The 18440-nt window shown below is 41.3% G+C and overlaps 1 protein-coding gene and 1 long non-coding RNA gene across 2 annotated transcripts in view; one reads left to right on the plus strand and one right to left on the minus strand.

The window, feature by feature from the left end:
* Nucleotides 1–1619, minus strand: part of LOC137226462 (uncharacterized) — a 143151-nt gene extending 141532 nt beyond the window's left edge. The window contains exons 1-2 of the long non-coding RNA XR_010944368.1: nt 1488–1619; nt 514–593 (exon numbers count right to left, since the gene is read on the minus strand). This is a non-coding gene — a long non-coding RNA (uncharacterized lncRNA). The remainder of the gene's footprint in view (nt 1–513; nt 594–1487) is intronic.
* Nucleotides 1620–5144: 3525 nt separating this feature from the next.
* On the plus strand, nt 5145–8191 carry LOC137223094 (zinc finger protein OZF-like). Its single transcript, XM_067734669.1, has 2 exons — nt 5145–5656; nt 5899–8191. Exon 2 carries the CDS (start codon nt 6680–6682, stop codon nt 7556–7558), a length of 879 nt encoding a protein of 292 aa, XP_067590770.1. The 5' UTR covers nt 5145–5656; nt 5899–6679; the 3' UTR covers nt 7559–8191.
* The last annotated feature ends 10249 nt before the right edge of the window (nt 8192–18440 follow it).

Genomic DNA, 18440 nt, shown 5'->3' on the forward strand with positions numbered 1-18440 from the left:
TTTCCTGCCTCAAAGGGGGCTAGCAGGTAAAGAGAACCAACACTCTCAGCACTCAGCATACAAACTTTTAGTTGATACAGCACCAGCCTATGACAGTTACTGGTGCTCCCAGGCCAGAAATCCATTGTTGCAAAGAAAAAATCTCTAGTCTTTTTTGGGACGGGGATGATCAGGAAAGACAACTAGGGTTCTAACTGCCTTAAAAAGACTTACAAATTTTCCTTCTCTTTAATCCTGCCTTCACCCACACTTTTTGATGTACCTTGTGCTTCCAAATTTCTGGGCCATTGAGTTGCTTGGAGATAAAAAAAAAATTTAGACACTCTTAGGATCTCTTTTGCTCTTGGCTCATAGTTTAGCTTTTTCAGGGATGTGCTAAGTAAGTTATCATTTATCATGTACTGTCCAACTTGTAGTTTTTTCCTTTTCCTGTCTTGCATGGGGTTTTACCTTTTAAAACATACCTTGGCTGCAATTTTAGTGGCATTTCGGAAAAGAGATCAATGCATGTACCCAATCCACTTTTCATTCAGAAGTCACCCACAACGTTATTTTCAAAGGAAAAACTTCAGCAGGATTCCGTGTTGGATTGTCTATAAGAGGTGAAGAAATAAAGAAATCAGATATAGGTCCAAGATTTCTAGTCTGGGTGATCAAGGAAATGTGATATCGTTTACAGAGACAGAGAAAACTGGAAAGGGAACAGATGGGGTAAAATTGTAGCAGATGATTCTGTTGGGTTTAGACATATTGAAATTGAAGTGATGGGAAATATTCAAATGGAGATGTTATGCAGACAATTGGAAATGCACTCATGGAGCATGGGGAAGGGTGAAGGCTGGATATTTATGCTTGGGAATAAACTGTATTTAAGTCTGTTAAGGTAAGTAAGAGTAGGAAAATATTGAAGAAGTAAGTGCTTAGAAAGAATAGCAGAACGAAGACCTAGCCTTGAAGGATATCAAACAACAGGGAAAAGAAAAAGAAAGGAAGTTTCTCACTGGGGAAAAAAAGAGATATGGTTAGAAATAGAAAATCATCAGTATTGTGGGGTAATGTGAAACCCAATAACACTGTGCAAGCTTGGACAGCCACCAGGCCGGGAAGTGGCAGAGTCCAGACGGAACTTCAGGATAGCGTAGGAGGCCAAAAAAGGGGTCTTTAAGGTATTAATATTATAACTAAAGCTGAAGAATATGGACTCTAATGGGTCCTGTAGCACTAGTACCCTAGACTAAGGGAAAAGGACAGATGAGAGCAGAATCCCACAAGTCGGTCAGCGTAGAAGCCAAGAACTGATGAGTTCATCCAGGCCAGTGTGCTGGGGAGGAGAGGAGAGCAGTAACTGGTGAAGGTTCCAACAGATAGGTGCTGAGTGTCTCAGAGATACAGGTACAGTGTTCAGAGACTCAGGCATAGAGGAAATCAGGGCAAGTCGCTGAGACAGAGAAGGAAACACAAAAGCAGGAGCTCAGACAATGAGTTACCATGGTCAGAGGTGGGGCAGCGGCAGAGTCAGCTTAGGTGAATCTTAAACTGCTGAAGTAGGATCTCTGAATAGCCTCCCTGCTAGGAACATGCCTTAATCCTCGATTTGAGCTGAGCTGAGCTAAAAGATGACAGCTAAAATAAAGACAACTAATTATTAAAATTTAATATCCTATAACCCAGTAAATCCATCTTGGCATTTACCCTAGAAAAATACTCACACCTCTGTCCAAAGAAGCATATTCAAGGATGATCATTAAAACATTGTTTGCAATAGCCAAGACACAGAAGCAACCTAAGTGTCCACTGACAGATGAATAGATAAAGAAGAGGTGGTCCCGTGCTGTGGGAAAACTAAGCCCACATGCCACAACTACTGAGCTCGCACGCTTCAATGAGAGAGCCCCTGCACCACAACTACAGAGCCCACGAACCCTGGAGCCTGTGTGCCACAACTAGTGAGAGAAAACCACACGCCACAACTAGCAAGAAGCCTGTGCCGCAACAAAGATCCCGCGTGCTGCAACTAAGACCCGACACAGCCAAAAATAATAAAGAAAGAAAGAAAGAAGAGGTGGCCTATATATACAATGGAATATTACTCAGCCATAAAAAGGAATGAAGTAATGCCATTTGCAGCAACATGAGTGGACCTAGAGATTATCATACTAAGTGAAGTAAGCCAACAAAGACAAATATTATATGATATCACTTATATGTGGAATCTAAAACAAAAAAAGATACAAATGCACTTATTTCCAAAACAGAAAGAGACTCACAGTCAGAGAAAACAAACCTATGGTTACCAAAGGGAAAAGGTGGGGGAGGGATAAATTAGGAGGTTGGGATTAACATATATGCACTACTATATATAAAATAGATAACCAACAAGGACTTACTGTATAGCACAAGGAACTACTCTACTCAGTATTTTGTAATAACCTATAAGGGAAAAGAATATGAAAAAGAAAAAATATATATATATATATCTGAATCACTGTGCCGTATACCTGAAACTAACATGACATTGTAAATCCCCTACACTTCAATTTTTTAAATTAATTAATTACTTAAAGGGAACTGGATCTAAATTAGGGGACAAAAACAACATTGTTTGCAATCAAAGAACATGTCCATCAATAAAGGCATAATTAAATATGTGTATCCATCCTGAAATAATACACAGCAATCAAAACTAATGAAGTAGTTCCTAGTGACTGACATGGGACAATCTCAATACATAATGTTGAGTTGCAGGGGAAAAAAAGTGGCACAATATAATGAAATATCTGAAATTGTTCATGTTCTTGAGAGAGAGAAAGAGGTCTGACAAATGTAGAGGGTCCTTCAGGGATGACACGTGCCACTGTAGATCATTACATGTTGACATAGTCCATATGCAGAGATGCTGAGTGAGGGAAGAAATAAGAAAAGGCGAATGGGTTTGGGTAGAAGGAAGTCATCACCAACCTTCATGACAGCACTACAAGTTGAGCAGTAGAGGTGAGAAAAAGACTGCAGAGGGAGGGAGATGATGGGTGATTTGTGGGAGTGGTCTCTACACCTTCTAACTTTAAGGACAGGAGAGGAATACTGAAGCTGGCACAGACAGAAAGGTACAATGAAGAATTTTTAGACTAAGGGCAATCTGGGCATATTTGAAGTTGGAAGGGGAAAGCCCTTGGAAAGAGAGAAACTGCAGATGTTGTCGAGAGCACAGGACCAGAGGGCAGTGGGTTTGTCAAATGTTAGGGTCTGAAAGGAACCTCAGAGCCGCCTTGCCCCCTTATTTTATAGTTGAGGAAACTGGGTCTAGGGAGGTGTCGTGGGTAAGATCATGGTTTGGAATCCAAAGTCTATCTCTTAGTAGCTTAGAAATTGCTTTGAGCCACCAATTCCTTATCTTTGAAGTAGAAATAAAAGCTGCCTATTTCATAGAGTTGTAAAGCTTTATTTCCATCATCATCATCATTATTACTGTTATTATTACTTAACACATAAAGATTTACCATGCCTGTCACTCTTCTAGTGCTTCACACGTATTAACCTTAATAACACTGTGAAATAAGTAGCATTTTTATTCCCTTTTTACAACACAGAACTGAGGCATGAAGAGACATTAACTTACACAGCTAGAAAGTGATAGAACCAGGATTCAAAGCAGGCAGCTGGCTTCTCAGTATAAGCTCTCAATTACTCACCTCCTGCCTCTCAATCAGGTCATGTGACAAGAAGAACCGGCTGCTGTTCCCACAGAGGAAGCCAGGACCCAAATGACTCAGAATGAGAAATTCTCAAGCATAGGGGCCTCATGGCCCATAGGTCAAACCCTGTCTCAAGGGATATTCCAAGCTCTTTTGTTCTACTGGAATGGGCTGAGTCAAGTATTGCTTAATACAGGGAGATCATGATTCACCATTTGGTAGTCTTTCCAGGTGTGTGGAGATTTTTTACTCAGTTTGATAGCTGTCACAATTGATTTTATATCTTCCATTATGGTACCTCATCATGAGTGTTCAAACACATGACAGAGTAGCTGCAGACCATGCTGGCTTCCAGCAGGCCGGTCCACCAACTCAGTGGCAGCTGGAAATCATCTCCATTGAAAGTGGCATGGACATATATACACTACCAAATATAAAATAACTAGCTAGTGGGAAGCAGCCAGAGATCAACTCCGTGCTTTGTGTCCACCTAGAAGGGTGGGATAGGGAGGGTGGGAGGGAGACGCAAGAGAGAGGAGATATGGGGATATATGTATACGTATAGCTGATTCACTTTGTTATACAGCAGAAACACAACAACGTTGTAAAGCAATTATATTCCGATAAAGACGTTAAAAAAATAAAATAAAATAAAATAAAATAAAATAAAGGCTGCAAAGTGTACTGGAACATCCTTCCCCTTCTAAGCGAGGAAGGCTCTCCCTCGACATAATGGGTGTCCTCATCAGCAGACTTGGTGAAAGGGCCAGAGATGGGAGGAAAGGTTGCAGCTGAGACCTGGATGCAGCACAGACCACACATGGGAAGGGAGTGGTCCTTCAGCTTTCTGGGTAGGGGGCATGCCCCAGTCCTTATGGTACATTCCCTCCAACACGCATCTTGGCTTTTAAAAAGCAGCTTCTGCATCCAAGACTTTCTTCAAATGGAGGGGCTCAAAATGCTTCACTGGAGTCTTCACGATGCACGTGACAATAGGGACAATTATAGATCAATAGATGCAAGACCCAAACTGCTCACTTCTGTCTACTTTGTGCCTATAATAAAGCTCATTAGGAGCTTAATGAGAATTTAAGGATTTTTTTTCTTTATGTTAATTTGAAGACCTAGCACTAATTACAAACCCAGAATTCCTTCCCCAGAGCCTAGTGCAGAAGAGGGGGAAAGTCCGGTAATATATCCATTCTTCCAATAAACACTTACACGGGCCTGTTATATAGAAGGTTCTGGATTAAGTATGTAGATGGCAGAGGTGAGAGATGGTACAAAGATGAGGGTAGGGGTGTCTTGGGCCGATGGGGTCTGGGAGGTTGAAGAGAAGGATTCTAGATCTATTGGGGTGCGGCGCGAGGGTGGGGAGTGGGTTTAAGAGCTTCTGGCCTACATGTAGGGTGGGGGTGGGGGCCTCTGAAGAGGGTTCGAGCATGCATGACCCTGAGTTTGACCGCAAGTTTGATCGGATGTTTGAGATTGAGGGAGAAACTGAGGGTGCAGCATTGTGTATGGTTGTTTCTAAGAGAGAGAGATGTAGGAAACCAGCATTGAGAAAATAACATCCGAGCGGCACTTCCCGTGTCGAAAGTGCTGATAATAACGGTGCCGTCTTCCTGGAACATCTAATTTACTTGAAGATTTGAAGGGTGATATAAAAGCTAAGTGATGGAAATTCATTCTTCAAATGTACCTGAATTTACATGAAGTTGTACAGGGTCGCTTCCTTGTGCATTCCTGGAGACTGCACCTTCCTCATCCTTCAGAAGGCCAGGAGGCCCCAGGGCTCAGCCTGAGTTCTAGGACAGAACTTTGGCTCCAGCATTAACATTCTAGTGCTGTGTCATTTCCCCAATAGCAGGTTATAAGCTGGCCAAGCTGTATGTGATCCTCTGTTGAAGCAAGAAGATGAACTGTGGATGGTGGAGAAAGAAGTGTAAAGGAAATTTGTCCAGGCCTCTCACTGTTGTGGCCTCTCCTGTTGCGGAGCGCAGGCTCTGGACGCGCAGGCTCGGCGGCCATGGCTCGCGGGCCTGGCCGCTCCGTGGCATGTGGGATCTTCCCGGACCGGGGCACGAACCCGTGTCCCCTGCATCGGCAGGCGGACTCTCGACCACTGCGCCACCAGAGAAGCCCAAAAATTCCTCCCTCTTGAGGCCTATATTCAAATTGGGGAAGACAGACTATGAATAAATAGAAGAAGCCTGAGAAGAAGATGAGCAGATAGAGAGGCAACAAGACTTGGGAGGCAAGTTGCATCCAGCTCCAGTAAAGTACAGACTGAGGAAAAAAGCAGTGAATATAAGAAAATTGGAAAAATACTTCCTCTGATCTCAAACCTTATATCTTTTAAGGCAACACCTTTTTCAACTTAACCTAGAAAGAGTGTGAAACACAATTTAGACTTAGTTGTGTAGGAAAGAATCATCAATTAGTTTGGAGATCCTGCCACAGCTTACTCCTTGTGGTAATAACCCCCTTTAGGTGTAAATCAGTGTGGAAATGCCTTCATTTAAAAAATTTTGAACCCCATATGATATCAGAGCATTCATACTGGAGATAAAACCTATGAATTTACTGAATGTGGTAAAACTTTCACTCACATGTTGCACCTCATAAATGTAGAAGTCAGGCTGGAGAGAAACCCTGTGCTTCTAAGGAATATTGAAAAGCCTTTAGCTAGATAACAAATCTCATTGAGTAGAAGAAAATTCATACTGGAGAGAAACCAGTGAATGTAACAAAACTTCATTTGAGTTTTAGAAAATTTAGAGTTGAAGAGAAAGCTTTGAAGGTACTAAGTATGATAAAGTTTTCTCTTGAACCTTGTCTCTTACTCTGCATTTGAAAGGTCATACACAGAGAAGCCCTACAAATGTAAGAAATGTGGAAATACCTTCAGCTAAAAGCAAATTCTCATTCATCAAAAAATTCATACTGGAGAGAAATCTTGTGAATGTGGGAAAGCTTCCATTCAGATGTCACACCTCAGTCAGCAGAGAATTTGTAGTGGGGAAAACCCCTTTGCCTGTAAGGTATGTGGGAAAGTCTTCAGCCACAAATCAACTCTCACTGAGCATGAGCATTTTCATAATAGAGAGAAACCTTTTGAATGTAATGAATGTGGAAAAGCATTCAGCCAAAAGCAGTATGTTATTAAACATCAAAATACCCATACTGGAGAGAAGCTTTTTGAATGTAATGAATGTGGAAAATCCTTCAGCCAGAAGGAAAACCTTCTTACCCATCAGAAAATTCACACTGGAGAGAAACCTTTTGAGTGTAAGGATTGTGGGAAAGCTTTCATTCAGAAGTCGAACCTCATCAGACACCAGAGAACTCACACAGGAGAGAAGCCCTTTGTATGTAAGGAGTGTGGGAAAACTTTCAGTGGCAAATCAAACCTTACTGAGCATGAGAAAATTCATATTGGAGAGAAACCCTTTAAGTGTAGTGAATGTGGAACAGCTTTTGGTCAGAAGAAGTACCTCATAAAACATCAAAATATTCACACTGGAGAGAAACCCTATGAATGTAATGAATGTGGAAAAGCCTTCTCTCAGCGAACGTCACTTATTGTACATGTGAGAATTCATTCAGGTGATAAGCCTTATGAATGCAATGTATGTGGAAAAGCCTTCTCTCAAAGTTCATCTCTTACGGTGCATGTGAGAAGCCATACAGGTGAGAAACCCTATGGTTGTAATGAGTGTGGGAAAGCTTTCTCTCAATTCTCAACCCTTGCTCTACATTTGAGAATGCACACAGGTAAGAAGCCTTATCAATGTAGTGAATGTGGGAAAGCTTTCAGCCAAAAATCACACCATATTAGACACCAGAAAATTCATACTCATTAAAAACCTGTGGATATCATGAAAGGTGTTCATCAGGAATTTACATCTCATAACATATCAGAAATAATCATTCTGAAGGAAAGCATCACAGATGAGAGAAACAAAAGCTAAAAACTTAAAGGATACCAGAGAATTCATCCTGAAGAGAAAGACATTTGTATAATATCCAGCAAAAAAAAAAAAAACATACAGCACAGGTAATGCTGAAACTTTAGATGCATTTCCACTAAAATTGGGAATGGAAAACATGTTTAACATTGCCGTCTGCATGGATCTGGAGATCTTCACCAATGTAAAAAAAAAAAAAAAAAGGTTGCAAGTATTAGAAAGGAAGAGACCTTTATGGTATTGATTTAGCAGAACAGAAGAGATTCTGGAAACACCTATGCATTTATTAGAATTTATAATATAGAAATGGCATCAGGAGATGAGAATATAATGGGACTATTTAAAAAATGATTTGGAGGTAATTTGTTCTCCAAGGGACAAAAAAAAAAAAACAAAAAACACGAACTATACACAAAGGTAAGATCCAGGGGGGTTAGGTTAAAAATAGTAATATGAAAAAGCTATATACTAAAATGGTTATGACCTTGGGAGTTGGGAAACATTCCTTATAGCAAATTGAAAAACACCTAGCAATTCTAGTCTGAGTTTGTATGCTCAGGAAATGTGTACCAGGCTATTTACTGTGGCATGATATGTAGTAGTCATAAATTGGAAACAACTTAAATGCCCATCAGCAACAAAATGGAAAGTACTTATGATGGAATACTGTATATCTGTAAAATGTAATAAATGAGATCTATATGTATTACAGAGAAAGATCTCAAAAATCACATTGAGGGGGAAAGATAAAGTTGCAGAATGACATATATTATGATGACAGTTTTGTAAATTTGAATAAAACTTCCCTCAAAATTTCAGTGCTATATATTGGTAATGGATACATATATGTATGTATGTTTTTTAAATGTTTTTGAAATGGTTTGGAAGGATACAGACCAAACTCTTGATAGTGGTTGCCTGTGAAGAGTGGAGAAGGGAAGGGAATGCGTGTGGGAGAGGGGGGGGATTGGATTGGTTAGAGGGGACTTCAGTTTTATATATAAACGTCCATTTCTCTTTAAAAAAAAAAAGACTGCAAGAAAATATATTGAAATACTGGTTAATTCTGGATTGTGGTATATGGATATCTTGTCTTATTTTTTGTACTTTTCTGTATTTTTAAATTTTCTCAAAATTAACAAGAATGGGGGTGAGGATGGGAACACTGTACCTATAGAAATCATGTTCTAATGGATTCATTTGCAATCAGCTACTAAACTTTTTATAGAAAGTATTTCTAAAATTTTATCGATGAGTGGATGGACTTGCTCTCTATGTAGTATGAAATTATCTATTTTATTAAAATTAAAAATGACAGCATAAAAAAAAAAAAAAAAGATGAGGGTAGGGTAGAGTTGCTCCTCTTCATGGATTTATGATTTATTACACAATAGGAGACAGATAGAGCTAGGGTTCTAGACTAGTCACAGTGCTTGAATTCATACCCCAGTGAATCCACGCCACGGGACTCTGGATGAGTGACTTGGTCTCTCCAGGCTTCCATTTCCTCACAGGTAAAACAGGGACAGTGATGGGACCATCGTTGTCAGGTTGTTGTAAGAAATAAAATAATGCATAAAAGAAGTTTTGTAGAAAACAGAAATAGAGTTACAGATGTAGAAAATAAACTTATAGTTAGTGGGGGGTAAGTAGGGGAGGGATAAATTGGAAGATCAGGATTGACATATACACACTACTATATATAAAAGAGATAACTAATAAGGACCTACTGTACAGCACTCAATACTCTGCAATGGCCTATATGGGAAAAGAAGCTAAAAAAGAGTGGAGATATATATATATATGTATAACTGATTCACTTTGCTGTACACCTGAAACTAACACAACATTGTGAATCAACTATACACCAATGAAAATTAAAAAACAAAAAAGAAATTTAAAAAAGAAGTTTTGTAGAGTCTCTAGTACATAATTGAAGCTCATTATATGCTAGTTATTATTATTGTAAATAACAAAAAGCAGATAAGAATCACATTAATCATGATATCCATAAAGATGAAATTCAGGGTTTTGAATAGGAATATACTTTGAAGGGTTTGGTCCCCCCTACAAGATTAGAAGTTTCAGAAAACATTTGACAAGAACGAAAGCTATAAGTCCTCCCAAAATAAGGATCACCCATCCCTTCAACGCTACCTAAAGTGCAGCCCGTCTCTAGATTGCTACATGTGCTAACCCCACTGTGTCTTGCAGCTGGCCACTCTCTGTTCTGGATCTGACTTTGTGGGCTTGTTTCCTAGGGCCCTGTCCCTCCAAATGCAAAAGCAGTCCTCCTGGATCTTAATCTTCTAAACACCAACTTCCCTGTTCCCCTGCCCACACGGCTGCCTATGCCAGTTTTCCACTGTTCACACTGCCTCCTCATTTAGCCTTAAAATCTTATTTTCCTCCTTAAAAACTTGCTTCTTTCATGCAAACTCTTTTCCTGCCCTCCACGAACAAAATAAGATCAGAAATGTGACCAAAAGTCTCGACAACTACTCTCCTCTCTTAAGGATCTTTCCACGTGCCTTTTGCTGACCTGGCAAGATTTTGGGGGTGAGGGAAAGTTTGTTAGGAGTCCCTTCCAGGTGGGGTAGCCCAGCACTCACATGCTCCAAACTCATGTGCTTGCCCTTTAGGGCAAACCACATTATTACTGATTGCATCTCACTTTTTCAGAGCGGAGGGGTCCCGTGAACTTTTTCCCTGGACCCAGATATCAAGCGATAGGGTGGGAAAATGAGAGGCCCTGCCAGAGGGGACCGCCTCAGGGGCCCCAGGGGGGCAGCGGCAGCAACTCAGCCTTGGGCTCTCCCTGTAGAGTTCCAGCCCCCCAGGACACATCTGGTTGTAGGGCAGCTCACCAGGCCAGGCAGAGTGTTAATGAGAGCCGAGTGTGTGAGAGTGTCATCAAATCACTGGGTGCTTTGGGGTTTATTCTGGTGCTCAATCAGATCTGATTGCATCAATAGGCCCATTTAACATAATTGGAAGTGGAAGCTGACAGTTTCTTGGCTTGTTCGGGACCTGTGGTGGCTGGCATGAGAGACAGAGAGGGGCCCAGTATCATCTGGAATGAATCTGGGCAAGTGCAGGAAAGGGTGGGGGGGCTGCCCCTACTACTCGGCAGGCCCTGGAATGACGGCAAGAGGCACGCTGGTATCCTTGGCCCCAAGCCAGCCCCTCCTGTCCTACCTCCTGGGGCTCAACCTCTGCAGCCCTCGAGGGTCTCATTGTTATCTCCACCTGAAACCTGAAAAGATCAGGTCTAGAGAAGAGAAGAGGGGACAGCGTGCCTCTTCTCCATTTCTTTTCAAACAAAGGCCAAGGCTGTCTGAAGCCTGAGACTCCTCTGTCGGTTCAGGCTGACACCTTGGTGGGATCAGATTTGGCATCACCGTATCTAATTTGAAATTTTGGGGTTGAGATAGTTCTATTATATTATGGTTAAGAGCACAGGCATTGAAAGTATCACCCACAGATGACTCACTGATTGTAAGCGGGGGAAGCATCTTTGCAACGGAGGGATCCACTGTCACATCCTGAACCCACTGATTAACCTTAGCTCCCAGCCTCCCCGTGGATGCAGTATGCTGTGTACCGAACCAGCTAGAATCAGGGTCACTAAATGATAGAACCTGCGTCTAACGAGCCTTTAGACCTAACTCCCGGTTTACAGAAAATCCGGGGACTGGAGGGACAAGTTAAATGACACCAGGAAGAAACAATCAGACCCAGAATATGCACACGCCACAGGACAACTAATTTTTTTCAGCAAGTTAGTGGCATGTAAAAGGCGGGGAGATTCCTTTAGATGAAGAGAGTTGACATTTTAGAGATATAACAACCAGGAAACAAACGAAAACAACAACAACAAAAACAGAACAATACAAAGGGCTGTAGAGTCAGACCAGCAGGGCTTACTTACATCTGGTCTTTGCCACGTATAGGCATGTGGCCTCAGACAAGTTACTGAACTTCTCTGAGCCCTATTTCCTTACCTGCGAAAAGGGAATAATGCATTCTACTTCACAGGGCTGCTGTGAAGATTAACTGAGAAAATGCACTAAAGCCTTTAGCATGGTGCATGGGCGTACTGAGTACTCCAAAGCAGCAGCTATTAGTATCAGAGCAGAGATCCACGGATGAACTGAACTGATCCTGTGGCGTCTGCGCTGCCTGCCCGATGCTACTGGGCCTCCCTACTTACCGCTTAGCAGCTGCTTTACTTAATGATGCCTGACCCACCCTACTGGAAGTATCACCTCCCAAACACAAAGCCCCCTCACATACTACCTGTTCCTGAGTTGAGGCTGGAAAAGGTGCCAGAGGGCTGCTCGTGCAGGAATATACAAGAGCCTGTGGAGCAGACGGTGCCCCACCCCAGTTCCTGGGCCTTTACCATGTCAGGGCATGCTGCCAGCACTCATCACTCTGTCCCAGGGCTTACTTTCTTTCTTTCCTTCTTTTTTTTCTTTTCCCACCTAGGGCTTTCTGTGACTGCTAGAACTCGCCCTGACCTGAGGCGTATGGCCAGCTGGAAGTGCCAGGGAATGAACAACCCGCCCTGCCCTCCCCTCAGCAGTTCTCCATCAGAGACAGACAGGAGTGGAGGTATAGATATCCCAGCTCCCTTGCCTCTCTGCTGGGATATCTCTGAAGTATGTGTTCAACACTGTTTCCCAGAAATCCACAGCAGGGCTAAGGTGTACTCAGCGCCGTGGAACAAGCTAAATTATACAGCCCCTCTTCTTAGCTTTTTTCCCTCCCTGAATTAGCTCCCCACACACCACCTGTGAGTTCTAGGACCACTTCCAAATAAACCGCTTATGCTGGAAGCTTTGTCCGAGGGAACCCAAACTAAGAAACCACATAAATGAGTTTGGATTTTACCCTAAGGGCAGCAGGAAGCTGTTGAAATACTCGCTGAACTGCAAATATTCGTATGGTTCTAGAGATCCAAGCTCTGCCCCAGTCCTTGAATTTTCACTACCAGTGCTAGATGTTTTATCCAGTAAGACTAACAAGGGCTGTGTCCCATTCATGTGAGATACTCCCCACGTAGCGCCCGTCACAGTGGACTGCCCCCATCTTCTCCTCCTCAACAGCATCCTCCCCATTCTGCTTTGCAACAGGAGCAACAGGCACGGAAGCTGGAGAGAACCCGGGGATGTTGTTACGCAGAGCTTATGCACTGTAGACACCATGGCTGCAAAGAGGCACATAGAAATTAACTGCTGCCTTCCGCTTGGAGATGTCTGAAGTTTAAGAGAAAAGTCCTGCAGAAGACATCATGCCAGTTGTAGCAAGAAACATCTGGAAGGGATGCAGGTCTGAGGAAGTATCTGGCTGCCCGGGGACCTACCTTCCCCGGGATAACAGAGAGAGCCCTGGGAAGACCCGTGGGAAACTGCACTGCTCTAATAAAGAGAATCCTAAGCCCGCTGTCCTGCTTCGACAGCAGTGCCCACAGGCATGCTGATGAGACCAGAATAAGCCATAAGCAATACGATCAGGCAGCTGGCCAGCGTCCTGTCAAGGCTTTGTATACAGCTCTTGGAACTACTTCAGAAAGAGTTTGGGTACAAGTGGGTATTATGATGGAAGATCCTTGCAAAAATCTTTCCAGTGGAACCTAAGATCATCCCCCCAACACTTCTGGGTAATAATTTTTCCCTTCTCGTGAGAAGCAGATGGAATAAACAGACTAAGTTTATTGTTCCATTATTCTATTGTTGTAAAGCAAGACACTCCATGATCTGTATCTCGGCTACAAACTGGTAGCAAGGAAGTAAATTTAAGATTAGGAAATCCTTTGCCTCTATCCCTTTGTTTAGCAATCATGCCAATTTGTTTTCTGTTTATATTTTCAAAAAAGAAAGAAAGAAAAGAAAAGAGAGGCCGAAACATGCCTTACAAGAGTCCCTAAAGAGATCATAGAGTTAAGACTGGGTGGCATCATGGACATATAATTTCTGTCCCAAGGAAAGTAATAAAGGAGGTCAAGCTGGTCACTGGACTGCATTGGCAGGGGCTCAGCCCCAGGTAACAGGAAGCCCTCTGTCCCCACTGCACCACCCAGTGACCTAAGCCAGATCGGGGATCCTGGGACACCTGGACAGGTAAAGAGTCTGTCCAGAGAAGTGAGGGTGGCCTTCAGGATTGCTGGGTATCACATTTATTAAAAGTAACAAAAGGGGGAATGAGGGAAAGGGAAATCTTTAGGGAAGGTCTCTTTATTTGGTGTCCCCTAAATTTCATCTCATTGCAGTTTACAAAAAAAATCAAGGTACAGAGTTTCCCAGGACAGGGAGACATCCCTGATTTGGGCATACCCCAGAGTAAATGCACCTTAAAACACATGGCTGACAACTGAGATTTCTGAGCTGGGACACTACTCTGGCCGGGTAGCATTTAGTTTGATGACACCAGCTGAAGTGACACTTGGGACCACTTTGGTCCACCCGGAACTTCGGGACATCTGTTTCACCACGCTCCTCTCTACCCTGTTATGCACCTTGAAAGATAGAAAGAATCCCACGTCTTCACCTCTGGCTCCACAATTTAAATTTCTCAAAAAAAGAGCAACTCTATAATTTGTTTTTAGTAGACATCTGCAAGAGTAGGATTTTGCCTTAAGGGGGGAAAAATGCATGTTAATCGATTTAGGCCTATATCCTGAGTGACTATCTGGTTTAGACCAGATAGAGACCATGTATTAAAGGTTAAATTTCAATGTAAATTCTTGAGACAAACATCTATGGATTAACAGTTAAAATGTAATCTTATTTCAAAGAAGGTAGAAGAGAAAAAAGATTTTCTAAAGATGTCTTAAAAAGGATTATTATAACCAAAAGCTGATATTCTCCCAATGAGAGAGAAATATACAAAAATTCTTTGACCTAAGTTAAATCCACTAGCATTTTAAGAAACTCATACACTGGCTATCTTCAGAGCAGCAGGTATGTGATGGTTTGGTTTTAGCATTTAATTCAGTGATGCACTTGCAGATTGCATTTAAAGTGTAGAGATATAAATTTGATTCAACTGATCTCATTTAACAGTTTATACAAGAAGCCTCAATTCACATTTTTTCCATGTGCTTTGCTTTAGCATTTCCAAACCAAATAGGTCTGGTTGGACTGTCACCCTCACACCAAATGTATGGATAAATATAGAGGGAAATAATCACTGGGAGGAAAACTAAGGTTTGGATCATACATCAGCTCTGCTTAGTCGGCATCCAAACACATAATTCACATGGCTGAAAAGCCTCTTGTGATTGCTTATTCATTACGGATCAATTGCAGAAAAGACTATAACTTTATTAAATGCATCATTTAGGAATCCTGTAAACATTTAGGATTTAAATCCCACTTACTGAATGGCCAACGCATAGTAATTAACCCATGTGTGAAATTAAATCCAACCCTAAGGAATATTTATATACACGTTGCTTTTAATCCTGTCGGAAACCTTTCCAAGAAAATACTACGCTGAAGGATCAAAAGGCAATTTAACCAACCTGACTCCAGATCACCACCATCCTATTCCAGGGAATATCACCTTCGCATTCACCATCTGCTTAACATAAAACATCCAAATGGATATGCCCATAGCCCATTAAAAAAAGAAATGCATTTGTCCAACATTAGGTTGTATAAATCTTAAAATTTACTACAGATTACTATAAACAGCCACTGAGCATCCGTGTGGTTTTCTATTTGTCTGTAGCTGCTTAGAGCCTATTGCTACTGCAGTCACCGCTTGCTGCTTGATTCACACAGTACCTGGTGAGCTCCCTGCGGGAAATCTACCTTTCTTCATGGCAGCCTCTTAATCTCCAAGAGGTAGGGGGACAAGAGAGTGTGGATGACCCTGGGAAGTCCATCAAAACTATGGCAAGACTATCAAATCACAATCCTGCGAACAAGGTAGGTCATGTCTCCACACAAGAAAAAAATGCTCTAGTCTTGCTGCCTCTGAGGAGATATTGTCGTGTGAATTGGGCTGGAAAAGGTTGTAAGGAAACTTAGAGGGCACCTAACCTGCTCTCTGTTGCCCAACTCAGCCCTCTGTATTCCCATGCAAAATTTTCTCTTATTAGAGAACAGAAAAATCCACCTATCTCCTATGAACGTGCATTGAGTTTCTATAGAATTTAAATTCACTAAACAAGATTACTTAACAGTTTTACTCAAGTTAAGACTGAACCAAGAACAAAAGCAGAGATTTCTGGCTGCAGAAAGCAGCTTTGTGTTATAGCATTTGCCTCTCCTTCCTGTCTTTAGATCTAAAGGCTGAAGAGGAGGTAAGGGACAGGGTTAGTAAGTTCATGGGAACTGTGTGGTCAGGTTGCCTACGGAGCCGCCCGAAGCTGGGGCTTCCATACCTCACATGTGGAAATGGCACCCCTGGCTATGGGTCCCTGCCCCTCTCCATCTCCTCCGGCACCTCACCACCTGCTCTGTTCTCTGTGCCCTCTGTTTTAATAAAGTTCTCTCCAGGCATTGTCTTCAGCTTTAGAAAAGTTTAATCCCTTCTCTGCCTCATCTTAATAGATTTATATACTTATATTCTGATTTCACATTCAAGAATTCTGAGTATTACAAATAACATATTTAATCATCTTTACACACCATCTTGCATATTCATAACCAGTCTTGAACTGGGGAAGAATCATTATAAAGTATCACTGATAGTCTGAGGAGTGGGCAATGTTTTGTGATTGAGAGCTTTTTAATGTTTTCCAACTCTTGTGGTTAAGAAATTGTATCTTAGGGCTTCCCTGGTGGCGCAGTGGTTGAGAGTCCACCTGCCGATGCAGGGGACACGGGTTCGTGCCCCGGTCCGGGAAGATCCCACATGCCGCGGAGCGGCTGGGCCCGTGAGCCATGGCCACTGACCCTGCGAGTCCAGAGCCTGTGCTCCACAACGGGAGAGGCCACAACAGTGAGAGGCCCACGTACCGCAAAAAAAAAAAAAAAAGAAAAAGAAATTGTATCTTATATATAACTCCATAGGTGAGATTAACTTCTCCTTTTCCTCTTTTAATGAAATTGAAATTATTTTTCTCTATCACTCTTAAAAACCCCCTTTAGCACATGATGACTTTTTAAATATTAGATCTTAAGCATTGTTTGTTTTCCCAGTTAAATAGGCCCAATTAATTTACCCTTCCCTCACTGGTCTTTTCCATACTTAGGTATAAACTCCTTTAGACAGGAATATGTCTATTTTAATGGATTATGACCAATGGGTGATAAGGACTACCCTATTACATGTAGCAGTACTTCCTCAGGAGGACAAGTGTAGTGGCTAACGTTTACTTCAAGCTTGCTGTACGTCAGGTACTATTCTAAGAGCTATAAGTGGAATTAATTCATTCCTCATTAAGTATTTTTACTAACCCCATTTTACAGACGAGAAAATTCAGGCATGGAATGGTTAAGTAATCTGCACAAGTTTCAAAGCTTGGAAGTGTCTAGTGATCAATGGAAACAAATGTGGTATAAATCTTCATTTCTTTCATCGTTTCCTCAACAACTAACCAACTTCCTCTACAGAGGCTCATATTCTCTACAGATACGTGTCTTGAAATTAAATAATAATAAGGCAAAAAATGAGAACTGAATCTTTCTCACTGGTCCAGATCCATGAAGTCCACAGTTTCCAGTATAATTTCTAGTTCATTGGTCAGTTTGCAATACTTTCGCCTGCCCCTAGAAATACTTAAACTAATTGTATCCAAAAATAAACCTGACTAGATATTGTTCAAGTATTTTAATCTTTATAATTAAACTAGTCTCTAGTTACCAGAGGTAGTTTTGTTTGCAGATACTATTTATATATGATTATTTCTTACAAGTCTTTCTGCCACAGAGAAAATTGTGTGTAAAATGCAAAGGGAATAAGTAGGAGAAAATTAAACTCAGGCTTCTTTTTAGAAGACCTCTATTGGCTTACAAGAATTTCCAAACCCATATTAGCATCTTAGAAAATGAATTTTACAGAAGTGAAAAATAAATTTCTTTGAACTTCTCTCTATCTCTGTATGGATATGATGAAAACATAAGCAATCTGTGGTCATGAACAATTAGAACTTGAAAGTGAGTTCTGTTTCTAAGTATCAATATGAAGAATAAAATAAAAATCACCCATAATCCCAACATTCAGAAATCATTGCTCAACATTTCAGCACATTGCTTTTCAGTCTTTTTTTTTTTCAATTTTTTTAAACATAGTAAATAGGCTATCTTTGAATAGGCTATCTTTGAGTTTTACTTGAACTATTTATTCAAGAATTTTGTCCCCTCATCCCCAGGAAAAAAGTGCTATTGTCTCCCTGCCCTCCTGTAATGTATTCATCTCCTTCAAAGGCAATTCAAATTATTGACAGAAAAATTATTTTAGCTACTCTGCTGTTTCCTATTTGGAAGATAAATTCTTCAATTAAGATTAAAGATTAACAAAGCCCTAGATGATTAGTTCCTGTTATTTCCAAAGGTGACTTAGCTCTTCTCAGTTGGTAATTCTTACAGATGATGTTTGAAGGTACACACAATTTAAGGGTCCAATTTAAGACCAATGAAAGGGTCAAATTTAAGACCTCTGAACCCCTGCTCTCCATCTCTGTTAATGGCCTTCCTGGTGTTAGAGATTTGTTTAATGATCAATAGTGGTTTCTCTTCCTACCACTGAGTCTTTCAGAAAGTAGGCATAACCAAGTCAATGTTTAACTGGATTCTTTGGGTCTGAAATGGCAAAGTAGGAG

Source organism: Pseudorca crassidens, chromosome 1 (genome assembly GCF_039906515.1).
Source record: "Pseudorca crassidens isolate mPseCra1 chromosome 1, mPseCra1.hap1, whole genome shotgun sequence".
Taxonomy (NCBI): Eukaryota; Metazoa; Chordata; class Mammalia; order Artiodactyla; family Delphinidae; genus Pseudorca; species Pseudorca crassidens.

What these genes read in the sequence shown, in the direction of transcription:
- LOC137223094 (XM_067734669.1), top strand. Translation starts at nt 6,680, where the DNA reads ATGTCACACCTCAGTCAGCAGAGAATTTGTAGTGGGGAAAACCCCTTT.